Below are 26,274 nucleotides of genomic sequence, written 5' to 3'. Positions count from 1 at the left end.
GGTTACATTTCTTGCATGATAGATAATTAATCTGTAGTAATTTTGATCTTTTTAATGACATCCCAGGTTTATGTTCATTTTCCAGTTCTTTTATTCTCTCAAAACCACATAAATCAGGTGCATGAGGAATAAAACAGGAACATTTACATGACAATGACATGAGAACAACAGAATAATTACCGTGTTCTCCCTAATAAGTGCCCTTACCCTTATAAGCGACCTCTGGAGTATCTGAGGATAAGGACTCCCCTCTTTTAACTTATGGTCTCATCAGAGTTTTTCCAAATCTATCAGATCTATACATGCAAAATGATTAAAAATTGGAATATGTTCGATGAATTTGACAGTGCCATTGATCTGTGTGAGGCGAGAAAGAGTGATTGATACAATCTTGAACAATTTATTTTTCCCACAAAACTTTTGACACAATCAGTTCATGACTACCAAATAAGCGTCCCCTATTTGCAATTTTCTTAGCACCCTGGGCACTTAATAGGGAGAGTATGGTATGTGGAAGTACATGTACTTCATTCAAAATGTTGGAGAACAACTAGATTGATGATTTTGTAATGAAAAAATACAACTTTTTTTAGATAAAAAATATAAGTACCTGTCTTGTACTACTGTAGTCACAAAATTTCATCATATTTTACTTAGAACAATATTTTTCATTTAAAAAAATTTCCAAATGTTCTCTATACACTTTAAAGATCTCATCTAATTATAAAGAGTACATTGTACCAGTATAAAGAAAAAATATGTTAATTATATATATTAGATCAACTTATCAAAGACCAGAAGAGCTTATACATTGGTAATGTGTATATAATCCATCCACTTGTATGTCAACAGTTGTATAGAATTTCTAAAAAATGATACATGTACATGACTTTGAGCTCAGTACACAAGCCTGGTAGACTGCTTCAAGATGCATAATTGTCTATCATTAATTTTCATTGTGTAGTAATGCCTTGGTTACCAAAAAAAAAGAGAAGAAAAAAAATATATGACGTGGAATTCTTTCAAAATGACACTATTACATTTTTAGTCTAATTTCAGAAAAAAGTTGATACATCAGTGTAAAGTTTTATGAATTTTGATAGCACTTTTTGATTTTCAATGACAGTTGTTGCACTGATTGCAAAACATAAAAATTTATGTGTATTTCTTTCAGAACAATACCTACCATAGGTTTGATCCAGTTAAGCTACATTTGTTTCACAAAATTGTACTAAGTACTCGGTTCTGTATAATGGTTTTTGATCTCGATGATCTGGTGTAAAATACTTTGAAAATGCTACTCGACAGTTTTGGTTTAATTTCAATAATACTTGGGACAGGTTAAAATAAACAACAAGATCCATAATTCTATATTGAAGTAAAACTGAAGAAAATTGCATGCGGTGCAACTTTTGTCTTCCACCATCATTTTAAATCAGTAGAGCTATGTTCTTGTCAGAGACTTTGTTGTTGTTGTTTTGGTTATTGTATTTTTGTTTGCTTTGGCTGACCATTGCCAGCATGACTTGATCAGGTTGTTCTTTGTATGAATTTGACAGACTCCCATGTGGTGAGTGTTTCACTGGACATGTTTTTATGATAGTTGATATGTTTACTAGAAGAGGAAAATTAGAGAGGAGTTTGTATTGATGATTGACAAATGTTTTTTCTGTAAATCTATTTAACATCTGTCTGGAAAACTTTAAGGAAGTTGTATGGGAAAAAAAAACCTACAATCTCACTGTCAGCTTCTGATTAATTTCATCTTCCCTCTAACGTTAGGAGGAAGAAGTTCTGAATTATATAGCACAGATATATACCTTCCTATAGATATTTATGTCATGTGAAAATGTGAAGTGGTACTTTTAAAAATCTTAAAACAGTGATTCACTATTTAATACATGTACACACATTTAGATTCGTAAGAAGTAAGTGCGTGGTCATTATTTTTCTTTCAAGAGATACAAAATAAGGGTACTGACTCTGCTGATCACATACAATGAATGACTGAATTATAGTTGGGGGGGGGGGGTGTTATACTAAAACCACTGTCTTGATGTCCGTCTATCTATCTATATGTTTGTAGATCTTGGGTTATGCATGCATGGAATCTAGAGCGGGTCGGGGGTCCAGAACAGAGAATGAATGCTTTGATCATTGTTGGCTGGCTGTTCTGTATGGGATGGTGGGTGTTTATAATCCAGTTCCATGGAGGACAACTCCAGATAGATTTTTTTTCTTTTTTTTGTACACATACTGTTTTTGAATTTTGTACAAATAAAGACTATATTTTTAGTAGAAACTATTTTCTTGATTTCATTATCACACAAAAAGATATTGCCAACCAGTAAAGTAAAATATAAATCGACAGAGCTCCAGTGGAATTTACACACACTTGAATAATGTACATGTATTTATTAGGACTTACATGTAGAACTTTGTGAACATAATGTCTAACTTCAGTTTTCTCCCCTTGAATGTCAAATAGTTACTTCCCTTTTGATGTATAATTTTTCTCTTCCACTGTTCTTCATTAACATGTCCATACTATGATAAACTGATTATCAGCCGACATCAAATTAATATTGAGAAGACCTATTTTTAGGCACAATAATGTTTAATTAAAATTTTAGGATGATCTTTATGACAGAATTTTAACACTCTTAGGGAACTTGTGTACGGAATTTTAGTTAATATAGCTACTCTAAAGCATGATTTGGTAATTAATTTACTTAATTTCCACTGATCCACGAAAAAAAAAAATCTTAAGTTTTATTCTCTAGCGATTATTTTGTCTGCAATGCATAATATACCTGAATGATTTTCTTCAAAAGAATATTAGACATTTGGCTGGTGTTTATATAAACATTCAAATATAGCTGAAGAATTTACTGACTGTTTGGGAGTACAACTGACCAAACAAAAAATATCCAGGTGATTTGTTTTAGATTATCAGACATTCCTAACTGTTGTCAGATGAACAAACATATTGAAGCACCTAAATGTTCTACGTACTGGATGCACTAGAATACAAATGCTTACAGACATGTTAAAATTAGCAATTCAAATTTCAGAAACTCCCATCTAATGTCAGTTAATTAAAATGGTAAGGAAAGGAAATTGACATACCAAAAAATTATTTAATTTGCATAAAGTTTTCTTAACAGATGAAATATACCGGTACATCAAACGATAGTGAATGGTGTTTGTTATCTTAATTGCTAATGATAAACTGGAGTTATTTTATTCTTTCCCTGCCTGTAAATCAGATTTTCTATGAAGGCCAAATTCTCTTAGCAGGTTTAGTCATGGTTTATTACAATAAACACAAGCTGAGAAATCGTTTGGATTGATTTAATGCTTAGCAAACATTAATTCTTGCAAATCATTCTCAATTTCATCCTCTCCTTGCTGCGAGCTTCAAAGAATTCAGACTTGGAAACTGATTGTGTGTGCATCCAGGAATAATTTGTTACAATGACATGCCTCCTCAAAGCTTTGAATTTTTTTTTTGGAATAGGTTTAAGTAGAAGTTCATTTTAGACATTCTGAGTGGCCTGGACTCTCCATAAAATTTCACACATCAATGGAAAAAAAGGGCGATCATGGCAATTTTCCGTTTCTTAATTATTCTGTCTCCCATTGTTTTCTTGGATCAGTGGCTTATAGCTTTTAGCCCATATTCTATAAAATTTCTGTGTTAAATAAACAAGTATTTGTCATTAGACCAGAGGATTATTAAATTGCTCTCTACACCTTGTATCGGAGAGAGATAATACTCCAGTCAGTGTGCGAGCTACTGATTTGAAGTTTTGACATTTTGATGCTAACGGAGTTGGAAGTTTATTGTCCTGGGTCCCTGGGCCTAGCAGTTAATTCTGGAACTATAACTAGCATGTTTGTGGCCCAGAATATGTGACAAACACAAGAGTGCAAGTGTTAAAGTCTGGAAGTGTGTTTTATTGGATCTTTCTCCTGGAAGTCGACACAGCCCCTGATAACTGGTGTGATATTCTTTTGGATACTTAATTAATGTTTGTCTGTCTATCTCTACTGATAGCAAAGGTCACAGCATCAAGGAAAAAAGTGAAAATTGTTTTAACACATTAGATTCATCACTATTGAGTGTCATGTTTTATGAATGATTCAGGAATGTCACAGAATTTGAGACAATGGGGGATGGATGCTACTGACAATGATGTAACTGTTTCAGTTTTTGTTATAACTTCTGAATACTGAGTGAGATTTTGATAGCAATGTTTTTGTGTGGATTTACAGACAGTTTTTGGCCATGGGAAAACAGGTATCATGTGTGCATGCTTTAATACTTTTAAGTTTATATATAGTCACAATTTTTGAAAAATGTGCACAAAGAAGACTTTAAAGTATAAGTTATATGGTGAGTGTGGTTAATTTATTCTAAAGTGAATTAAATTTTTGTCCATTCCCTCATAAATTTTAAAATGCCAAGGGCAAATTACTAATATCATGAAAAGTAATTAAAAATGAGGTGAAAAATACCATTTTTAGTGTGTATATCAGTTTAAGTGCACTCTCTGAAGGCAATATGAAAGGTTCCTAGCTAATATGTTACTGGCCAGCTTCAAAGTGCATTATGAAAGCTTATAGAATTTGTGAGTTAATATATGAATATTAATTTTATAGTTTTCCAATTTCATAATTGTACTTTGTCCCTGTAATCAGCAAAAGGGGGAAATATATATCGATGCTTGTTATTTTACTAATAGTACTCAGATTTAGCTTTGAAATTCATGCATTTATTTTTAAGCTCACTGTAGCAAAACGTAATGATAAACTAGTGTTTCTGAACTGGATAAGTTTTCAAAGTGTTTATATAAATGACTGCTAGGGTGGGAAAATATGATTTCCCATTAACTTCCAAGGCAATTAATATATCAGGGGTCAAGATCACTTCATGACTATATTGCAAACATTCTTTTTAAAGGAAATTCTAACGGTAAATAATGTAGTCATGCAGTTTGCATATTTTCTGAGTAAAAAGAGTACTACTATTTTATCAGTTTCTGGATGGTGATGATTATTAATCATTGGAGATGAAAGTCATTGTTGCTTAATTCATTGAAAAAAAAAAAGATCATTGAGTGGATACAGATCATTTTAGCAAATAAACAGTTTAATATAATACTTGTACATTACATACACAGCAATATACCTAACTCATGTGCATGTGTGACATTACCTCTATCAAAACTTCATACAACAGTCATGATCAGTGGCCTTTTTAGTGCAATAATTTTTTTTGTTTTGAAAATCACAGACAATTTTTAGTGACACTTATTAAGAGATTCACAAAGAGATTGACACAGACCTGCATGTACTTTACCAATTTCCTTAACAGGAGAAATCTTACAGAGAAAGAAATAAATTAAAAAGAGTTAATGAGAAAGTTTAGTTTTATATATCTTAGGAGATCTGTTGTTCTGACATTGTTTTTAAATGCCTTAGATACTTCCTACTTGTATTAAGTACACTTAAAATGTTTAAATTTTGTTTTTAAAGAGTGTACATATGTGTTTTTTGTTTATTGCTGAGTATCATACATATGTGCATATTATAAGATAAGATAAGATTTATTGATCCCAATTTGGGCCCCTCAGGGCATACAAGTAAAGAATTATATACACAAGAAGAAATTCAAAAATTATATAAATGTACTTTGTATCAATATTTACTATCGTAGACACATGCAAGTAGGGTATCTTATCAGCTATCAGAGAGTACTATTGTTTTGTATGGAGGAGAATGAGGAAGTGAGATATTTTTTATCCATTAAGATATACAGTGTTGGGGTATAGAGGGCTCCCTGCCCCCTGATGGTGAACAGATGTAGATGTTCAGTATCTATAAATCAGATAAATCCCCCATACTGCCTCTATCTATTTACCTTAAACAACAAATGTAACTCTTGGTTTTTTCATCTTCTGGATTTCTTGTTTAATGTCTTTGAATCTGATGAGTCTTATAATTATGATACACCAGGTTCTATACTTCATAATTGACAGTGTCTAATCTCGCAGCTTCAGTATGGAGCATGGCTCCAATGAAAACGGGCCTATCACACTGAGATATGAATAGAGTAAAAATTCATCAAGGCCATTTGGCTTCAAGTTGTAAATTAAGCTGTAATCTATGTGGGTTTTTTGTCAAGGTTGTGGTTTATTTACTTTGATATGCACTTGCAAGATTATGTCTTCAATATTTTGATATCTATTAGACAAATATATTGCTGACATACACTTTAAAATAAGCATGGAAGAAGACCGTGTATTGACATGTAATTCTAAATAATTTTCATATAGGTGATAAAGTTAATTTTTTAATAATACATAAACAGTTTTCACAGTGAATGTTCTACATTTGGCCATGTTTCATGACGTGTGTTTAAAACAATACTTCATTCAGCATTGTCACTATACTCTATGTGCACTGCGCACATAACTTCCTGTTTGTTATTTGAAAAAAAATTTCATATGCATTTTTTTATTTATTGTTTTTTAAAAAAAAAATACTGTTATGAATTATCTTGTGACGCAGGAATTTCTTTGGGTATTTAACTGATAAACAGATAATAGTTATAACAGTTTTGTGTTGATTCTTTTGAAGGTGGTCTCGGGCCAGTAAACCAAGTCTACGACAGATTCATACCAAAATGTCTGGAAACTACTTTCACCGTGGAATTTCTAGACTTAGGGCAGAGGAACTGCTCCTATCTGCTGGAGAGGATGGGAGTTTTCTAGTCCGGGACAGTGAAACTTTGCAGGGGGCATATGTCTTATGTCTGCTGTAAGTAGTACATATAGTATATGGAAAGATTAATTGTTTCATAAATTTACTTTTCATAGGTTAGCTTCTAGATAAATCAGCAATTCTGAATACTCATATGATGTCAGATTTAGATCAGTTTGTAGCTCACTTGTGCTGCAAGCTCAAGTTAGCTTCTGTGATCACCTGTTGTCTGGGTTTTTTGACTTTCTGGAGAACAACTGGGCCACTTTTAACCAAAGTTAATACAAAGCATTTTTGGGTAAAGATGGTTAAAAATTGATCAAATGAAGGGCCAAGCCCCTTTCCAAAGGGAGATAATCAAGATCAGGCAAAAGAAGGGTGAGGTCATTAACCAATTTTTTTCTCAAGAACCACTAGCTGTGTCAGAAAAAAATTCTGATATGTTGATTTCTAAATTGTTCAAATCATGCCCCCCCCCCCCCCAACTCCCAGGATAGAGTGGGGCTACAATAGGGGACCAAAGTTTAACTTTGGAATATATAGGGAAAAAATCTTTAAAAAATCTTAAATCTTCTTAAGAACCATTGTGCAAGAAAAGATGAAACTGATGAGTAAGCTTCAGGTAATGTGATATCCAAGCATCACTATACAGTGAAATTTTACAGTCATATTCTATTTGTGGCCCCTTGGGCTAGAGTGGGTCCACAGAAGGGGGTCAAAGTTTGAAGAAAGGAGCTTGTAGGAAAGGTTCTCATAAAAAAATTATTTTTCTTAGATACAACAAGACTTCAATTTCTCATGTTACTTTGAAGTTCAATGTATACTCATGTAGTGTAGGTTCAATCTTGTGCAAGTAGTCTGAGCCCATGTAATCAGGGTAGGGTCACAATGGGGAAATGAATTTAACACAGATGTATGTAATTACACTACTTATTCCTTTGTAAGCAAGGATATGGTACTCAGTTGAGCATTATGGCCCACAGCCTTTTGATGTCTTTCCATGATGTGATCAGCTATCTACCTTTTGCTTTGAAAGAATTAGGTTCCAAGCTTTTTATTATATATATAGTATAGTGATAGGGGTGTCTGTCCCTCTGTCTGTCTGTAAGGATGTCCTTCTGTCCATTACACTTTGGGGTACACATCTCTTATCCACAACTCTTCTTATACCACTGAATAAAATTTAATGAGACTTTTACAGAATCTTTGCTACATAGTGCCATTGTACACCTCCTATTTTACTTTTTGATTGGACACATATTTCGGGTTTCCCATAGCAAAACATAGACACTGCCATTTTTTCTATAATGTTGAGGGTACCCATCTCTTATCCGCAATTCCTCCTATACCACTGAATAAAATTTAATGATACTTTCACAGAATCTTTATTACACAGTGTGATTGTGCACCTCCTATTTTATTTTTTGATTGGACATATATTTCAAGTTCCCATAGCAAAACATAGACACTGCCACTCTTTCTATAATATTGAGGGTATCCATTTCTTTTCCACAACTCCTCCTATACCACTGAATAAAACTTAATAATACTTTCAAAGAATCTTTGTTACATAGTGCCATTGTGCATCTTCTACTTAATATTTTGATCAGACAGATATTTGGGCTTTCCCATTGGAAAACGTGGACATGGCATTATAATCATATGGGGGGGAGCTATATCATTTTGTGAGCTCATGCAGTCCTCACAGTACCTCTAGAGTTTCTTTTAAAAAGAATAAGATAAAGCAGCAGATTTTCTATATTAAAATAAACAATATTATAGATGGCAAATTTTATCATTATATGTATTCAATACGTTATATTGCTCAATCTGTAAGGAATATTGTACAATTACTAGTACATATGTATTACTGTTTTTGAGGTCAATACATGTACAATGATTTAGCCACCTGAGGTATACACTATTCAATAGGTGAATATTATACTTCGGGGGAGGGAAAAGCTTCTTACTGACTGAAAAAAAACAATAATTGTTTTATTATATGATTCAATGAGTATATGAAACAAAACTCGTTAAGTAGGTGAACATATTAACTAATGTTGGATCTTGGCCAGTGGGAGAGCTAAGAATTATTCAATCATATAATAAAGGATTTTATTAATTACCCAGAATTTGTCTGTAACATTTAGAGCAGCAATCCAGTTCAGCAGTGTCATAAACACAATAATTCTAGATTTTATGTAAGAGTTTTGTGGACTTTGACAGTACATGGCAGTTGAAGTGTTTGCATGCCTATGTTACTCAGCCCTGTATCAGATACTTGTACCTAGTGACTGGTAATTTACCATACTGCATAGTGATCAACACACACTTCTCTGCCTGTGTTGTACTGGGGAATTTTACTACTTGACATCTCTATTTAATTATGTTCTAAAGCTTTACATCAAAATTAAGTTGTTTCCCTGAATACAAATTGGCCCTACTCAAATAATTCCTCTATTCCAGGAATTTTTTTTTTGTATGTCCCTTTATCTTTATTAATAATGTTTAATAAGCATATTAAGTCAGCATCATTAATGATTAATTTGGTAACAATTACAAAATATTGGTGGTTTTTTTTTTCCTTTTGGTATCAAAAAATGTTATTGTGAGTATACCCCCTCTACCATGAAATAAGTCAAATGTTTCACCTACTAAGTAGTAGAATGCCAGACCTGATAAACGGTGGGTTTCTATAATAAATGATCATGGAAATAATTGGTACAATTTAAATAGTGGGATTTAAATGATTTCTTACATGTTTTAATTACCATTGCAACTGTGAAGAATAATGTAGAAAAATAAGAAGCTGGGTGATGAATGATAGTTTTCAGCTGAAAGTTTATCAATGTGGAGTATTTTTTGTTAGGATTATAACTTCCTGTGATCTGAGTTAGATGAAAAAAAAGCTTAAAATACTGAAACCTTAGCTATTAGAGGAACTGCTTCTCCAAGTCAAATGATATATCATGTCTTTCACCTCTAGATCAGTGTTTGTTTTTTGAGATGGTTTTTCTTAGGAATTGTTGAAATGTATAATAAACGCTTGTCTTTAAGAAAGCCTAGAATTTAAGATAAGTAAGTTTGGAGATCAATATGGTGTATTTATAATAATTGTTTTGAAATGAATCTCAAAGAAGCTAAACCATGGAACTTGAAAGTTTCCTTCAAAGTAAGACCAACATTTTTTGTTGACCCAGGGAATCATATCTTAAAAGTCTGTAAAACAGATTTGAAAAAAAAAATATCTGAAGTAGTTTTTACAAAATTCATCATAATGCAGATTGCCCTACAATGTACTGTAGTCTGTATCAGCGATAAAATATCTTAATTTTTAATGTTTTAGAAATCATTTATTGTTTAAATGAAATAAAGACAGCCAGGTGGTGTTTTGAGGTAGTTTAAAGCTAGTTCCCTCTGTCTGTTTTGATAGATGTTATTAAGATCTTTCTATGTGGTTATCACTTATTAACTCTGACATTTTCACAGACTTTCATATCAAAATGTGCTATCTCCGACTCTACCATCCTCTTTGTCAGACAAAACAGTTTTTGGATCAATAAATGTCTGTGGTTTCATGGGAGAAATGGAAAGTACAAGGGAGATAATCACAGATTGTGTTCATCTTTGTGTGAAGTTGTCTCCCTTGGAGCTTTTAGTCAGATAAATATCTTTGGGGCAGATGCAGAAAGGGAGATAAGTAAGCGAATATGTTTAAGCATTACTGTATCTAGATCAGCTGATGTAGAAACAGCTGTTTTACATGTTGTTGGTGTGATAAGAGGGTAAATAATATTTAGCCTATAAGTTCTTTTTTGAAGAAAAAGGAATTTCTGGTCAGCTAATGTCTTTATGAAATGTATGATTCTTTAAATTACTTACTTACATACTTATTCCTGTTAGCTCCTTGGAGAGCATTGGGCCGCTCTTTAAATTATAAAATGAAACAATTACCTCTGCTGAGAATGATATACCCAATCATTCTTGATTACCATCATGGAAGTTAATTGCTTATGACCAGTGACCATGTTATTAGTAAATTAAAACATTCAAATTGTTGTGGATAGCATAATCTGATTTTCATTTATTAAAGTTTAAATTTAAAACTTTTATAAAATCATAATGTTTCCAATATTCAACATTTTAATTGATGGAATGATCCTGGCATGACCTTTTAAAGTTTGATTTGTACAATAAAAATCCTGTTTCTATAGTAAAAAAATTTCAGTTTTGTAGAATGGATGTATTGTGCTATAACTTTTGGAATTTTTTATTTAAGTTATGTACTGTTTTAAGTAGCAATAAAAATTAAGAATTTGTAGATATGTGTTATATTAGGGAAAAAAACTGAAAAGATGTTAGTCTGACATCACAAGAAATTCACAATGCAATAAAATGACATCTTTTTTAGCTCACCTGAGCCGAAGGCTCAAGTGAGCTTTTCTGATTGAAATTTGTCCGTTGTCTGTCGTCGTTGTCGTCGTTGTTGTTGTCGTTGTCGTTAACTTTTCACATTTTCATCTTCTTCTCAAGAACTACTTGGCCAATTTCAACCAAACTTTCCACAAAATATCCTTGAGTAAAGGGGATTCAAGTTTATACAAATGAAAGGCCACCCCTTCTTCCAAGGGGAGATAATTATGAATTCGTGAAAAATTAATGGCCTCATTTAAAAATCTTCTTCTCAAGAACCACTGGGCTTGAAAATATGAAACTTATATGGAAGCATCCTCAGATAGTGTAGATTCAGTTTTGTTCAAATCATGACCCCCGGGGCTAGAGTGGGGCCACAATGGGCGATCAAAGTTTTACATAGGAATTTACAGGAAAAATCTTCTACTCAAGAACAGTAAAGCCATGATTGGTCATATTTATATGGAAGCATCCTCAGGTAGTGTAGATTCAAATTTGTTCAAATCATGACCCCAGGGGGTAGGGTGGGGCCACAATGGGCGATCAAAGTTTTACATAGGAATATACAGGGAGAATCTTTAAAAATCTTCTTCTCAAGAACAGTAAAGCCATGATTGGTTATATTTATACGGAAGCATCTTCAGGTAGTGTAGAGTCAAATTTGTTCAAATCATGACCCCCGGGGTCAGGTGGCGCCACAGTGGGTGATCAAAGTTTTACAAAGGAATACAGAGGAAAAATCTGTAAATATCTAATCTTCTCAAGAAAGCAAAGTTATGGTTTGTCATATTTAAATGGAAGCATCCTCAGGTAGTGTAGATTCAAGTTTGTTCAAATCATGACCCCCTGGGGTAGGGTGGGGCCACAATGGGCTATTAAATTTTACATAGGAATACATAGGAAAAAATCTTTAAAAATTTTCTTTTCAAGAACAGCAAAGCCATAATTAGTCATATTTAAATGGAAGCATCATCAGGTAATTTAGATTCAAATTTTGTTCAAATCATGAACCCCCGGAGAATAGAGGGGCCATAACAGGGAATCATAGTCAAACAAAGGAATACAAATGATATATATCAATTAAAATTGTCTTCTTAAGAACAGCAAAGCCATTATTTGTCATATTAATTCAAAAGCATCCCTATGAAGTATACATTCAAATTAGTTCAAATCAACACCCCCACCCCCCCTCCCCCCTACCCCCTTGAACTGCTTTTATATCAAAACTTTTCAAGACTGAACTGCTTTCTGCTTTTTCCTAGCCAGAGTGCTCAGGTGAGCGATGTGGCCCCTGGGCCTCTTGTTATTATATACCTGCATAATCTTTTAATCAAAGAACAATAGGCAGGAGAATCTCTTGCAATTCATTTAGTACATTAATGTCAATACAATGTTTATGATTTAATATATACATTTGTGGTATCTCTCTATTATATAAACATGCAGAGAGCAAATATCTTCATACCTGTATGAAGTTTTTCGAAGGTCATAGGTCATTACGTGACCTAATCACACAGCGCAGTAATATCTACATAAAAAGACTTACTTATCAATATAGCATGTTTTTCATGCATAAAAAATGTACAAAATACGTAAGTAAAATAATAATCATTTTATTTACAATGTAAACGAGTATTTAATACAGTTCTTGATCGATTTTACACACAGAATAGAAAACTACGTGATAAGTTTCATGTCTGAGCTGCATAGTCTCAACGTTTACCCTTATTTTTCTCGCAGACCTCTGAATGCTTTAATTTTTTTTTCATTAAACTTTACTCATAATAAATTTGAAATCTGTTGAAAAACATCAATGTAATGCAATCACGCCACAAACAGCTGACAAACACTGCACTTTGGAAGTTCGGTAGGCACACCTCCATCATCGAGATCGTTGTGACGTTGTCTTAACAATGTAAGCTGTCGCCAGTGTCTTCATGTCAACATCATAAATTAATAAATATGCCTGACTGAAATCGTAGATTTTATGTTTTAAATCAAATTTTGTACTTGATTTCAAGTCATCTGGTCCGGACAAGTGTCTCCATCCATCCCTTTCCGACCGAAATTCCTCCAACTTTTTATTATCAAACATTGGACGTGCTTCTTGTGTTTTTTAACATCGAATATGGGTTCTCGTGAATACAAAAATTCCCAGACACCAATATGCTCACTATAATTCATCACAAGTAGCCTTTCACAGAATATTCCCTTCAAAACAGAATCCTTTGCCAGATGAATTTGAAGCGTAACCGCTTTTCAAGCCGATTTACACCTAGCGTAATTTGTCAAAATCTACGACGTACAGTTAGTGCAATATTTATATTCGATTACATTTGATTGTCCGTCTCAAATGTATATATAAGTAATAAATAACAAGTTTAAAAACTTCAATGGGAATTGAAGTGGGTCGGTACGTGATCAAATCTTCTGAGAGGGCCTTCGGCCTTCACAGGATTTGATCACGTGACCGACCCACTTCAATTCCCATTGAAGTTTTTAAACTTGTTATTTATTTCTTAAGTATAAGTGTAAAGTTGTAATATATAGCCACAATAGTTCACCCTCAGCTGAGAAAGACATATGTTTCATTGCAAATTGTAAGGTCACTTAGTTTTAACAATCATTTCAAGTCATATGCTTTAAACACACTTAATTGTGAGGTTTAAAAGTAGGTTACTGGAATAATTATATACTTATGTATTTACTTATATAGGCAAATATATTTATAATTTACTCTTTACTATGTCTTAGTCATATTTTTTGTTTATCATCAAAATGTCATGAAATGTGCATAAGTGCATCTAATATAGTTCATAATTAACATTTGATTTAGAAACAAATTTTTCCACATAAAGTGCTCTTCATGCATTGTGTTGTTTTTGTTGGTTTTTAGATTGCAGACAAAGTGTGTGTGATAATAAGTAATTTGTTCTATAATAGCTCTGATCAGACTGACATGATACAGTAACGTTTCTGTGTACATGGTGTAGTTTACAGTGTAATTTATTGAGTGGTTCATTGAATAGACAAATACTGTTGTTTCCTGCTAATCAGCTGTCTTCCTCAATAGAGCATTCAATTTACCAGTGATAGATCAGAGAAGACATTCCTGGTTTTGTGGACAGGTTTATGCTGTAGTATATAATTGAGGACTAAAACTTGGGAGGGGGAGGGGGATGCGGTGTAAATTAAGGTATAATTCAGGATTGACTTAAGGATAATTTGTTAATTGAACCATTTCATGGATCTTCAAGGTGAAACGTATTACCTGACTAAAATGTACATATCTGTAAAAAATGAAGCTTGTGTACTGTATGTTTCCAAAAAATCAAATAAACTTCGAATAATTAAGACAGATACATTTTTTTAAAAATCCATGGCTTTGCCAAATTCCACCCTTAACGGATTAAGTCTATTTATAATAAAATTAAAATAATTACTGTATTCATCCTAAGAAGCACCCAGGATGTTAGAAAATTGGGAATTTGGGGCAGCAATTAGATCATTCACTTATAACTTAAGAGGGAGGGGGGTAAATTAAAACACATTAAAAAAAAGTGTAATATTTATTTTTCTGTATAAACCTTTTAAAAATATATTTGGTAAGTTAATTTAAAGAGTTACTGATTAATGTGAAGTCTTTTCCTATAACAATCATTAGTTAAGATGTTCAACATATTAATGTAAGGGAGCTGGAATCTTGTATTACAAATAATTATCATTACAAATGTACACCCACATTGAATTGGGTTTCTCCAAGATTGATATACCGGTAACAAATTCCAGGTATGTTAAAATGAGACAAAAGTCCTAATCTCAATCTCAATTTAAGATTCAACTCCAGAAGTTGAGTCTTCAGTATCCCAAACACTTGAGTATATCAAAATTGTGTGACAGCCCCACCATGATCAACATTTCTAGGTTTCGTTGACTTCATTGTCTTCAGAGCAAGTATTTTACTTTTCAAATGATTTTTTTTTTTTTAAAAAAAAAGCTCCACTGTGAGCAACATTAATGATATGAATACAGTTGAAATGTATCATGTCACCATGCAGGTTTCTACAATTCAGTACATTCTAACACAGTTGATCTCTCTCTCTCTTGAGACAGGTTCCAGTCAAGGGTGCACCAGTATAGAGTTCTACCTGGACATGACAACAAGCTGTCCATCCAGGTAAAATGACCAGGGAATTCAGCTCTGGTACATCATTCTATACAGTATTCTGTTAATTTTCTTATTTTTAAAGAAACCATTTTAATTACAATCTTTACTAAGATTGGATTCGATAAATCATAATTTTAAAGATTTTTTTCCATGTTTAAATAAAGCATACAATCCAATTTTATGTACATTGTCACAACATTTGTGCAGATAACTACTGGCATTGATTATTATATGTATAGATCATATGTATAGTATGATTTGTGAATAGTATGAGAACACTTGCATATCAGTGGCTATATTAAGGTAAAATCATTCTAATTCCTTCTCCCAGATAATTGCATTCCTGCTATAGACAGGAATGATTTTTTTTTCTGTGCAATAAAAATTGTATGTAAGCTTCCTGATTTAATTTACAAGATAAATAAGAATTGAAGGTGTGTAGAATTTTTGGTGTGGTTTGTTTGAGGGGGAAGTCATTCAGCTTAGTAAATATCATAAGCACATTTGACTTTGCTGAGAATAAATTTGACTTTTTTGTGAATTAATTCCGTAGAAAAAATTGGAAATTTAAAGATGTATAGAAATCTTTTGAGAAGTTCATATGAAATTCATAGCTCTTACTCAAATTTGCACATTTTAGTTTATTTGATTATTAGTATTGCAGAAATTAAATAATGGTGGGCAACCTGCATTTATAACAATACTCAATGTCAAGGGGGGGGGGGGGGGGCTCCACTTTTTTTGAGTATAGTATTTTGCTATAGTAAATTTTTCTCCTCCCCCCCCCCCCCCATCTTTTTTATGTTGTAAGGTAAGGTCCAGCACTGGCAAATTTCAGGATTTGGATAGTAAATTAACTTTTCTTTTTTTTTTTTGGCTTGTCAGATTTTTTGGGGGAAGTTGCCCCCCCCCCACTTTTAGAACCATTGCTACGGGCCTGCATGCATTGTGGTTTGAAATAATTTCCCTTTATCTTTCAGGCAGAAGGTGGTGCTCCTGAGCCCAAGTATCCAGATCTCAATTCGCTGGTCGCAGACTACATAAAAAGGGGAGATAAGAATGGATTAGCATTTGGACTGAAATTTCCCGTCCCTCCTGACAAAGGAGAGGAAGTGGACTCAGGTAGGTCCCTCCAAAAGCTTATTACAGCAGTTTTAGCAAGCATTATTCATATATTGATGAGAATAGGTTTTAGTGTTTGAAGTATGCATATTCATAGTGTAACAGTGTGCTTGTACTTGTCTAGTTTTCTCTTCATCATAGAAATGCCATACAAATATCTACGTGTAAATAACAAATATTCTTTTTTTTTTGATTGATACTTTGAGATAGAGATATTTCATATGTTCTACTCATTTGTATGTTAAAACAATTATTTTTTGGTACCAAGTTTGTATGCCGATTAACAATTTTTTTTTCTTTACTCTTTATTAACTAATCCATGTAGATCCAGAAAACTCTGCTGTTTGGAATTATTCGGATGAGGAATCTCCGTTATTGTCTAATGAATTTACCGAGTTTTCATTACTTCGAGGTGACGCAGCACTACCCTAACATCAGCTGTTCACACAATCTATATGTATACGCTAATTTCTAACCCATTTTTTTTGTTTTTGTTACATGTGAATCAATATAAGACTTATCTTTTTCTCTTTGTTCACTTCACTGATTACTTTCATTTTGTTGTGTTCCAAAAGAGTTTGGAAAGATTTGGATGTGCTTACATATTATTTTAGAATTTGCTCGTGGAAAATATGAGGGAATTGAATCCTTTTTAAAAGGGGTAGGGAATGTAAGGTTTGAGACAAAATGAAGGGGGAGCAAAGCTATTTGCAAAGTTGCATTGTTATCTTTGTTAGCAAGAGTGGAGAAGAACACATTGCTAGAAGTTCAGTGATATTTACTGAAGGAATGCTAAAACCAGGGTAGATTGTGATATGATGCTGCACTTGCTTATAAATCATTGTGATATGCAGAATCTTTTTAACTCTTTGCTAAAAACTTTCTTTTATTCTTGGGAAGGACTTTAAAATCCACATACTTATAACCATCTTTTCTGAAATTCATGATGTACCAATATCTATTTGAGAAGTGGTGTTCTTTGAATGTTGAACTTTAAAGGTGCTTGGACACAGATTTGAAGTTAATGTTTTCTCAAATTTTCTGTATAATTTCATGACTTATATGTTGCTATAGCATTTCATACTAAAATATAATAAAAATCTTATTTCATCTCGAAGTTATTAAAACTTCGAATTTCTGGACGCGTTGGATTGACACATCCTTCCACTTTCACATTTAATTTTATTCTTAATACTTAAGAAAAGTGGCAATTTTGTTGTGTATTAATGAAAAATATTAAAACTATAACCCAGAAAATTCAGAGTAGAAATGTTCAAAAGCAAAACCCTGGACTCACAGTATTGTAAGTCCGAGCTCAGTTGTGTGTGCAGAGTTTAACAATTGAACACACCAGGTGAATCGTAAACATTAACAATAACAGAGCTCGTGCCCTGTTTACAAAAAAGTTTACGTTTCACGGGTGTATTCAATTTGTACACATCACAGAGCACGGACTGACAATACTGGTGAGTTGGTTTTGCTTTCGAACATTTCTACTCTGAATTTTCTGGATTATATATAGATGTAATATTTTTCATTAATACATAACAAAATTGCTTCTTTTCTTAAATATTAAGGGTAAAGTTAAAATTTGTGTAAGTGCAAAGATGTGTTAATCAAACTTGTCCCGGAATTCGTAGTTCCAATAATTTCCAGATAAAATAATTTTTTAATCATATATTTTTTAATCATATTTTCGTGTGAAATGCAATTGCAATATATAAGTCGTGATATTATACAGAAAATTTGAGAAAATATTAAGTTCAAATCTGTGTCTAAGCACCTTTAACCTTTCAAAATACATGTATTCTATGCTTGACTTTTATTCACCATTTCAAGTACATTAGTTTTGGTTAAGAAGATTAAAATGTTTAACTTTCAGTATTACTGTATAATTTTTTAATTGATCTTTTCTATATATATTCTTATATTTTTTATGTATTAACTTCTGTTCTTTGTCTCCAAGAGTTACTGATTGTGTTTAATTTCAGGAAACTAGTTTGCTATTAATTGTAAGCTTAAAAGTACAATAAGATTACATATATATAAGGCACTTTAATTAGTTCGTTATTTGAATAGATGATGATGATTACCAGGATAATCCCCCTGGGGTTCCCCCTCCTCCCCTGGTCCGGGAGAATGCTAACATCAATGGCCTTGACGCAAATCCAGAGGAACAAAAAATCAAAGTCACACTGCTGAATAATTTCTCCAAACTTGATAAAACAAGGTATGTATTCATGCTATTTCAATGGTGTTAATTAATTTTACTTGTTCTGATAATTTTTTCCTGTTTCCTGTTTTTCCTTGGAAAATTATGATAAAATCAATCACATGATTAAATCTCCTTTAACAAATGAAGTAATATATTGACAAGTTGATACCAATTAATTTATAAGTACTTTATGGAAGATTGGAAACGCAGTTAATGAGATAATTTGAACATTAAACCACAAACAAGGAAAATTAAGAAATATTTTGGACATGACTTTATGACATCTTTTTTCCAGTGTAGAACCAGACTTCTTGGAGGCTTTGAGAGATTACTTTGAGAGGGGGATAGAAACAGATGTGACAGCGGTGAAGGCAGGGGACACAAATCTTCCAGAATTTCAGAAACTTCTGGAATTCTCAGCAAAAAATTTACAGAGGTGGGTAAATATTGCTGCAGTAATTACACATTTAAAATAAAAGGTCACATTTATTATCCAGTATATAGTTTGTTTGTGTTCTTACTGCTGAAGTAATGTAAGAATATTGAGATGAATTTAAGACTGATTTGATAAACCATAGTCTAATTTTACTGAAGAGAGGATAATGTTGATTATGATACATAATCCAGCAATGATTTCTTTTTTTCCAGAGAACTGGACAGATTTCTCAGAAAGGTACGGACAATAAGTGACCTGTTGACCGTTCCTGAGACCTCTGCATTGACCCGCTCACCTTCCATGATGGACAAGGTTAGTCTGTATTTCTCAAGCCTGTTTTAGTTTAACCATAACCATATGTATATACAATAATAAAAATAAATTTAAAATCTGGAAATTAATAAAATTGAAATTTTTTTGTTAGATAATGAACTTTGATTTGATAGGATATGAATAGAGATGAAAGTTTATCTTCAGCTAACAAAACTTTTGGAGAAGATGCCGACTGTAATTTAGATAATTTTTCCTTTCCCCTTATGTCCCTATCTCTCCTCTAGCTGTTACATAATATTATAATTTTCAACAAAATTGGTGATGAGCTTATGTCATACAATGGGGATTGGCATCAGTTTCCTGGTTAAAGTTTTTGGAGCAGGTCTATTTTCCACATATCAATAAAAAACAGAAAACTATGCAAGTATGATATAATCCAGAATTTTAGAATACAAATGTACATGTACACACATTACATGGTTAGTGGACACTTATCTGATCTACAGAGCTCATGTTAACCCAGGTAAATATTTCTCTCTGAGTGATCTTAACTGTTAATATAAATATATTCAACAACAAAAAAAAATCAAATGAAATGAAAAATAAATAAAATATCTAAAAGCCATATGATGCTTAATTTGTGTGGATGATGCATCTAAGCAGATGGTTTACTTACCAGAAAGTGTAAGGATGTATATGTACTTACAATGAGTAACTTTGTACTTATTATGGTGAATTTTTGTACATTTTTTTGAAATTCTTGGATATAAATGCTTATACTGTGGAATCATCATTGATCGTTGGGGACCAATGTTCATGGTTCACCCTTTACCAATGAATTTACGTCCGCATGAATGATTATTTTGTCAACAGATTGATTGGATATGCCATATAATCAAGTTACCCACAAAATTATGTATCCACAAACCAGTAAAATTTTGCTTACCTTACAAACACTGACCCCCATGAATTAAAACGATTCCACAGTAGATGACATTCACTGAGGTGAGATTAAGCAATACTGGCCATTATCTGGTATTTTGACGTTTTTTTTTTTTTGTTTGTAGGGTGGATCAAGCGTTCCAGCTATGTTAGAAAAAATGAACAAGTGTAGAAGCAATCTGATGGCTTTGGACAATAAAGTAAGTGAAGTGTTCCAAGCTAGATTGGAAGGAAGGTAACTCTCAAATACTGAAAATTACTGCATTTGTTTTGGTACTGTGTCAAATGTAGTAGTCTATAGAAAACTTTTTCCAGTGTGTTAGTAGGGTGCATGTTGAATTCTAATGGTTTTACTGTGTAAAACAAATACCACTTTGAATCCTTTGTAGGTCCAGGAAACTCTGCGTTATTTTTCTGTCTCTCTTTATGATTGTCTCCCCTTTGAGTCTCTGGATTCAGATCCCTTACCCGAGTCTTTCACACCTTTGTTGTCTTCCCTTGGAAAACCACACATTCCTAGAAGTGATTTTGAGGTAAGTCATTCATTTTCTTTATGAAAATATCAATCCAAATGAAACTTTTCTCTTATAAACTGAAATCACTAGAGTGACAGTCTATCTATAAATTTAATCATCTTTATATGCAAGCAAAGAAATTACTAGATAGCAGTAAAATATTCAGAATGAAGAAATATGGTACATGTATTTATATGTGAACTTCGTTAATATCAAGACATAGTAACAAACCCAGATTTTATATTTTGATTTTCAGGTGAAGCTCATACGGACAGGAAAACAATCCAAAATGACTCTGTCAGTTGATATACCTCATGGAAAACTTTATGCTGTCAAGCCCTCAAAAGATTCTTTTGACCCAAACAATGTGTTCACCCATGAGAGAAGTAAGGAAAATTCAACAGAATGAACATTTATTTTTCTAAGCATCAAAGCAAAGGACATTAACTGATTTCCTAGCAATGTCCCTTTTCATCTTTGTATACATGTACAAGCATTTCCACTTAATTGTCAAGCCATATATAGCTTTTTTTGAATAATTAACTTCAGTTTTAATGGAGATAGAAAAAAAAAAGGGAAGTTTATTGACAAAATTTTATTATCCTCTTTTTCATCTCATTATCTGCAATTGGAAAGTTCCTGTCAACATCTGCTTCCCTGTGACAGAGCTTAACAATTACTTCCACATTAATTTCCTTCTATCAGAAATAGTTGAAAAATTTCTGGATGTAGAGAGTGCAAAATGATAACCAGCATTTGTCAATCTGAAAAAAAACAATAATGCAGACTTTCACATTGACCATTGAAGTTATCATCCCTAAAGTTTGATAGAATTACCCCCCCCCCCCTTCCCCCACTTTTGTACTGAATGTATGAGTAATAATTATATTCCCCACGTATGAAGCTTGGGAGGGATGTTAAATGTTGGATGATCATTCTGTCCTTTTAAAGTTTTATGCGCAACTTCTATGACTGGAATTAGAAGAGTTACATTCTTGTTTGGACATAACTTTGAAGCTAGTAAATTTGGAAACTCTTACTTGATACAAAGGTAGCTTGTGACCAGAGATTTGTCTTGAAATTCAAGGTCACCAAGGTGCTCTTTGAAAATATGAATGTTTTTCTCTGAGCATGTTTTGTGGCAGTTTAAAATGATGCTACTGTTACACGGAGGTCCAAACCATTACTGAGCTTATTTATGACTTCAGTTACACAGCTTGTGAAGAGCACCAAAGATAACACCAAGCTGGATATGCTGATATTGGACGAGGAGAAGAAGAAAAAACAGACCAAGTTCACCGTAGTCTTCACGTCGGTCCACGTTCGCGAGACGTTCTGTCAGCAGATCATGCAGATGAAAAACATGCATTCCTCCATTGTGGATGTTGATCAGATCTCAGTGTTTGTGGGAACATGGAATATGGGTAATTATATCAACCAACAACAAAGCTGCTCATAGCTACATGCAGCTGTAATTTTTTAAATACATAATTAAGGATTTTTATCTTTGATTCTTTAAAAAACTTTACATGTAATCCCAAACATAAGGTACCAGTACTTGGATTTGAGAAATGAATATTTTTTATCAATTAATGTAACAAGACATATAAACTTTTATTATAATTTATGCAAGCTAATAGGAAATACATATAACTTTTTTTGATGTGCTATAAAACATTTAAAAATTGTATTATGTAATATATCAGGTGACAGCCAGCCCACTGCCTCCATTAACAGCTGGTTACGATGTAACGGTACAGGTAAACCTCGTGACCCGCAGGTCCTGGGGGTCATTCCACATGACATGTATGTCATCGGGACACAGGAGAGTGCAATGACAGAAAAAGATTGGGTCAACTTTGTGAAAAATCACATCAAGTCCTGTCTCATGGCAGATGTAGAACTGGTAAGGAGTGGTTATTGAAGATTACCAGAAAACCAGAATTTCAAAATACTAGAGGCCATCTTGGAATATTATATAGGGAGAGTTGAATTGTTTGAAGACTCACTATTCTTTATTTACTGATCAGAGGTTAATGGTACTCTTATGCATGTTTCTTGCCTATTTTGAGTATTTATTAATGATTTAGTTTATAGCTCACCTCAACGAAGTTAGGAGAGTTTATGTAATACCGTCGGTGTCAGTGTCCCAGGTTAAAGTTTTTGGAGCAGTTTTCTTTTCAAGTACATCTAGGCCCTATAAGTATTAATCAGAGATGCTTGGAGGATGCTTCTAGTGTATTTCATTGTACCAGTCAAGGTTTCAGATGCTGCAATTTCGGCTAAAGAATGACCAGGTTAATGCTCTTGGAGCAGGTTAAAGTTTTTGGAGCAGGTCTTATTTCCAAGTAACTATAGGCCCTATATTGACCAAACTTGCATAGATGATACATCTAAGAATGCACACTATTGAACTTGCTTCGGATGCTGGATCTGACCTACATTTTCCGGATGAGTGACCAGGTTAAAGTTTTTGGAGCAGATCTCATTTCTAAGTAACTACAAGCCCTATATTGACCAAACTTGCATGGATGATGCATATAAGGATGCACACTACTGAACTTGCTTCAGATGCTGGATCTGATCTACATTTTCCGGATGAGTGACCTGGTTTAAGTTTTTGGAGCAGATCTCATTTCCAAGTAACTTTAAAGTCCTATGTTGATCAATCTTGCATGGATGATACATCTAAGGATGCATGCTACTGGACTTGCTTCAGAAGCTGGATCTGACCTATATTTTCCGGATGAGTGACCAGGTTAAAGTTTTTTGAGCACATCTCATTTCCAAGTAACTATAAGCCCTATATTGACCAAACTTGCATGGATGATACATCTAAGGATGCACACTACTGGGCTTGCTTTGGATGCTGGATCTGACCTTAACATTTACCAGATGAGTGACCAGGTTAAAGTTTTTTGAGCAGATCTCATTTTCAAGTTACTACAAGTCCTATGTTGACCAAACTTGCATGGATGATGCATCAAGGGACGGACACTCTCAAACTTGCTTCAGATGCTGGATTTAACTTACATTTTCTGGATGAGTGACTAGTTTAAAGTTTTTAGATAAGTCCATTCCCAAGTAACTGCAAGCCCTATCAGACCAAAATTGCATAAATGTTGCATCTAGGGATGCACACTACTAGATTGTTAGTTTAGTGTGGGACTTTGCCTTACTTAAAGACAACATTCGTTGAGGTGAGCTCTGTTATCTTTGATTACCTATGTTTATTCTACAAGATTATCTATTTTAAAAATAATTATTTGATGCAAAATGAAAGATATGATAAGTTTTTGGCCTGCCAACGGTAGGTGGAGGTTTGCACGTTATGGGGGATACGGTTAGTGGTGCTAGTGAAGAAACAACTACGTCAGTATATCAACAGAATTCAACATTCCACGGTTAGGACTGGCATAGCCAATACATTAGGTAATCAAGTCTAAATGTGCAAGTTAAATACAAAGCATGTTAAAGAATTACCTAATAAAATTTCTCCCTGTTTATATTATTTTGAGTTTTAGTAGAGCACTTCTCTTGTTTTCTAGTTCTTTATCTAAAGGATGGCATTCAGAATTTGTAATCTTAATTGTTCTGAAAACTAAGATGTACACAGATAGAATGTTTTTTTACAGGTAACAAGGGAGCAGTCGGAATCTCATTTTATTTCAAGGGAACCTCATTTTGTTTTATTAACTGTCATCTGACATCAGGGGATGAGAGAAATGAGAGGTATTTTTTTTAAATCAAAATTATCAAAACTGGAATTAAAGAATTGAAAATATGATGATTTAGAGGAATTTTAGCTTTAAATTCCCAGTTTTAATTAATGGATTAAATTTAGGATGGGGCGGAGGGTTAAATTGAAAAAATCCTGTAGAATTTAGGAAAGTTGTCATTTTGTTATCTGTGTACAATGAGGGACAAGTAAGTCTTTATTACTGTACATGTAGGTACTCGCCTATAAATAAGATTTTTGGAAGTTAGATTTTTATCCAAAACTAAACATTGGTATTTTCCTGAATGAGGACTTGGGGACGGGACTGTTTGATTTGTTGAGAAGAAAAGGTTAAATATTAATGTCATATCCGAAATTATAATCTAAAGACAGGTATATACATTAGTGTATTGATATAAAATTTGATGAGAATAAAAAAATTAATATTGGTTTCATTTTCCATAATATTATTTAAACACAAGTAAAATCACAATTCTGTTGAACTGAAATTGTCATCTGATTTTGTAAACACCCCCTCCCCCTAAAATAACCTTTAAAAATACAACCGACTCATAAGCGGACTGACTTATAGGCAAGTATATACGGTACATATCAGAAAAATGTCTCAATCCTTAACAATACCATTAGGAAACATTTAAATTTTATCTAATATGCAAAAAAAAGATACCTAACAGTACTCTGAATACAGAATCTGTCAATGAGTGGGAACATGTTTTGGTCACCAATTACTGCTTGATATACATCATTTCCAGTTTCTGAAAAGTGCTTGGTCATCCGGTCAGTCATGTATTTTTGTGTTGTAGGAGAAACCAGAACTATCGTGACATCATTAAGGGCCTGTCACTGGGGCAGAAACACCTGGGGCTGTTTGACGTCCTCAATCAGTTTAACCATTTGTTTTGGCTCGGTGATCTCAACTATCGAATCGAGGACAATATTGCTGTAAGTGTACTCACACTATGATGGTAATTAATCTATCAATAACATTCCTGGTGATTGCATTTTATAATAAATGTTCTTAATTATCTCCCTTTCAGACAATTCTGGAAAAAGTGGAGTCCAGAGATATAGAATACTTAATAACAAAGGACCAGCTGAAGAAAGTACAGAGAGAAAAGAAAGGCTTCTGTGGTTTCTGTGAGTAGTTTACAATCACCACAAGTATTACTGTATATAGGGTTATTTACACACCTGTATTACATATACCCAGATAATTTTTGCATACAGGGTTATTTTTGCACCTGCTTACATTTACCATGAGTATTACTTTACATAAGGTTATTTTCACACCTGTTCATGTACCGATATTACACATACTATTGTAACCGAGCAGCAAGGCAGATTATGTTTTCATCATTTATTTTAATAAGAAATAAGGCATTGACCTACAATAACAAAGTATATAATAAGTCAAAATTGCAGAAATTGTTTAACAAATATGAAAATAACATATGAAATACTTTACCTACAGTAAACGTTTAAGAAAAAATGAACTTTATGAAAAAATGTATACTGTAAACAATTCAAATTGAAATCTTACAGACTCATTATTATTTAAGTTACAACTTTGGCTGCAAAAATACAATAAAGTAAAATGTTTGCAATCAAAATAATTACATAAATCAAATCTTTAATGGTAATGAAACACATAATCAAATATAAAAGTTACGTACCATAAGATGC

The 26,274-nt window shown here is 33.0% G+C and overlaps 1 protein-coding gene across 6 annotated transcripts in view; it reads left to right on the top strand.

Moving 5' to 3' along the window:
• Positions 1 to 26,274, top strand: part of LOC133191524 (phosphatidylinositol 3,4,5-trisphosphate 5-phosphatase 2-like) — a 51,369-nt gene that overhangs the window by 14,506 nt on the left and 10,589 nt on the right. For 4 of the 6 annotated variants that reach the window (XM_061327280.1, XM_061327276.1, XM_061327307.1 and 1 more), the window contains exons 2-17: positions 6,646 to 6,825; positions 15,295 to 15,358; positions 16,330 to 16,471; positions 16,797 to 16,883; positions 18,551 to 18,701; positions 18,982 to 19,122; positions 19,335 to 19,434; positions 20,463 to 20,537; positions 20,727 to 20,870; positions 21,109 to 21,238; positions 22,061 to 22,276; positions 22,559 to 22,758; positions 24,167 to 24,284; positions 24,488 to 24,584; positions 25,395 to 25,533; positions 25,629 to 25,728. In XM_061327280.1, coding sequence (XP_061183264.1) covers positions 6,646 to 6,825; positions 15,295 to 15,358; positions 16,330 to 16,471; positions 16,797 to 16,883; positions 18,551 to 18,701; positions 18,982 to 19,122; positions 19,335 to 19,434; positions 20,463 to 20,537; positions 20,727 to 20,870; positions 21,109 to 21,238; positions 22,061 to 22,276; positions 22,559 to 22,758; positions 24,167 to 24,284; positions 24,488 to 24,584; positions 25,395 to 25,533; positions 25,629 to 25,728 — 2,084 coding nt within the window. Of the gene's footprint in view, positions 1 to 4,090; positions 4,304 to 6,645; positions 6,826 to 15,294; positions 15,359 to 16,329; positions 16,472 to 16,796; positions 16,884 to 18,550; positions 18,702 to 18,981; positions 19,123 to 19,334; positions 19,435 to 20,462; positions 20,538 to 20,726; positions 20,871 to 21,108; positions 21,239 to 22,060; positions 22,277 to 22,558; positions 22,759 to 24,166; positions 24,285 to 24,487; positions 24,585 to 25,394; positions 25,534 to 25,628; positions 25,729 to 26,274 lie in introns of those variants that run through there. The other 2 variants (XM_061327286.1, XM_061327300.1) reach the window with 2 other exon arrangements.

The sequence above is a fragment of the Saccostrea echinata genome, unplaced genomic scaffold, assembly GCF_033153115.1.
Source record: "Saccostrea echinata isolate AGI-Se365-2 ecotype Australia unplaced genomic scaffold, CSIRO_AGI_Sech_v1 ptg000001l, whole genome shotgun sequence".
NCBI lineage: Eukaryota > Metazoa > Mollusca > Bivalvia > Ostreida > Ostreidae > Saccostrea > Saccostrea echinata.
Note: the sequence above shows the minus strand (reverse complement) of the source record. Positions and strands in the feature narration are given on the sequence as shown.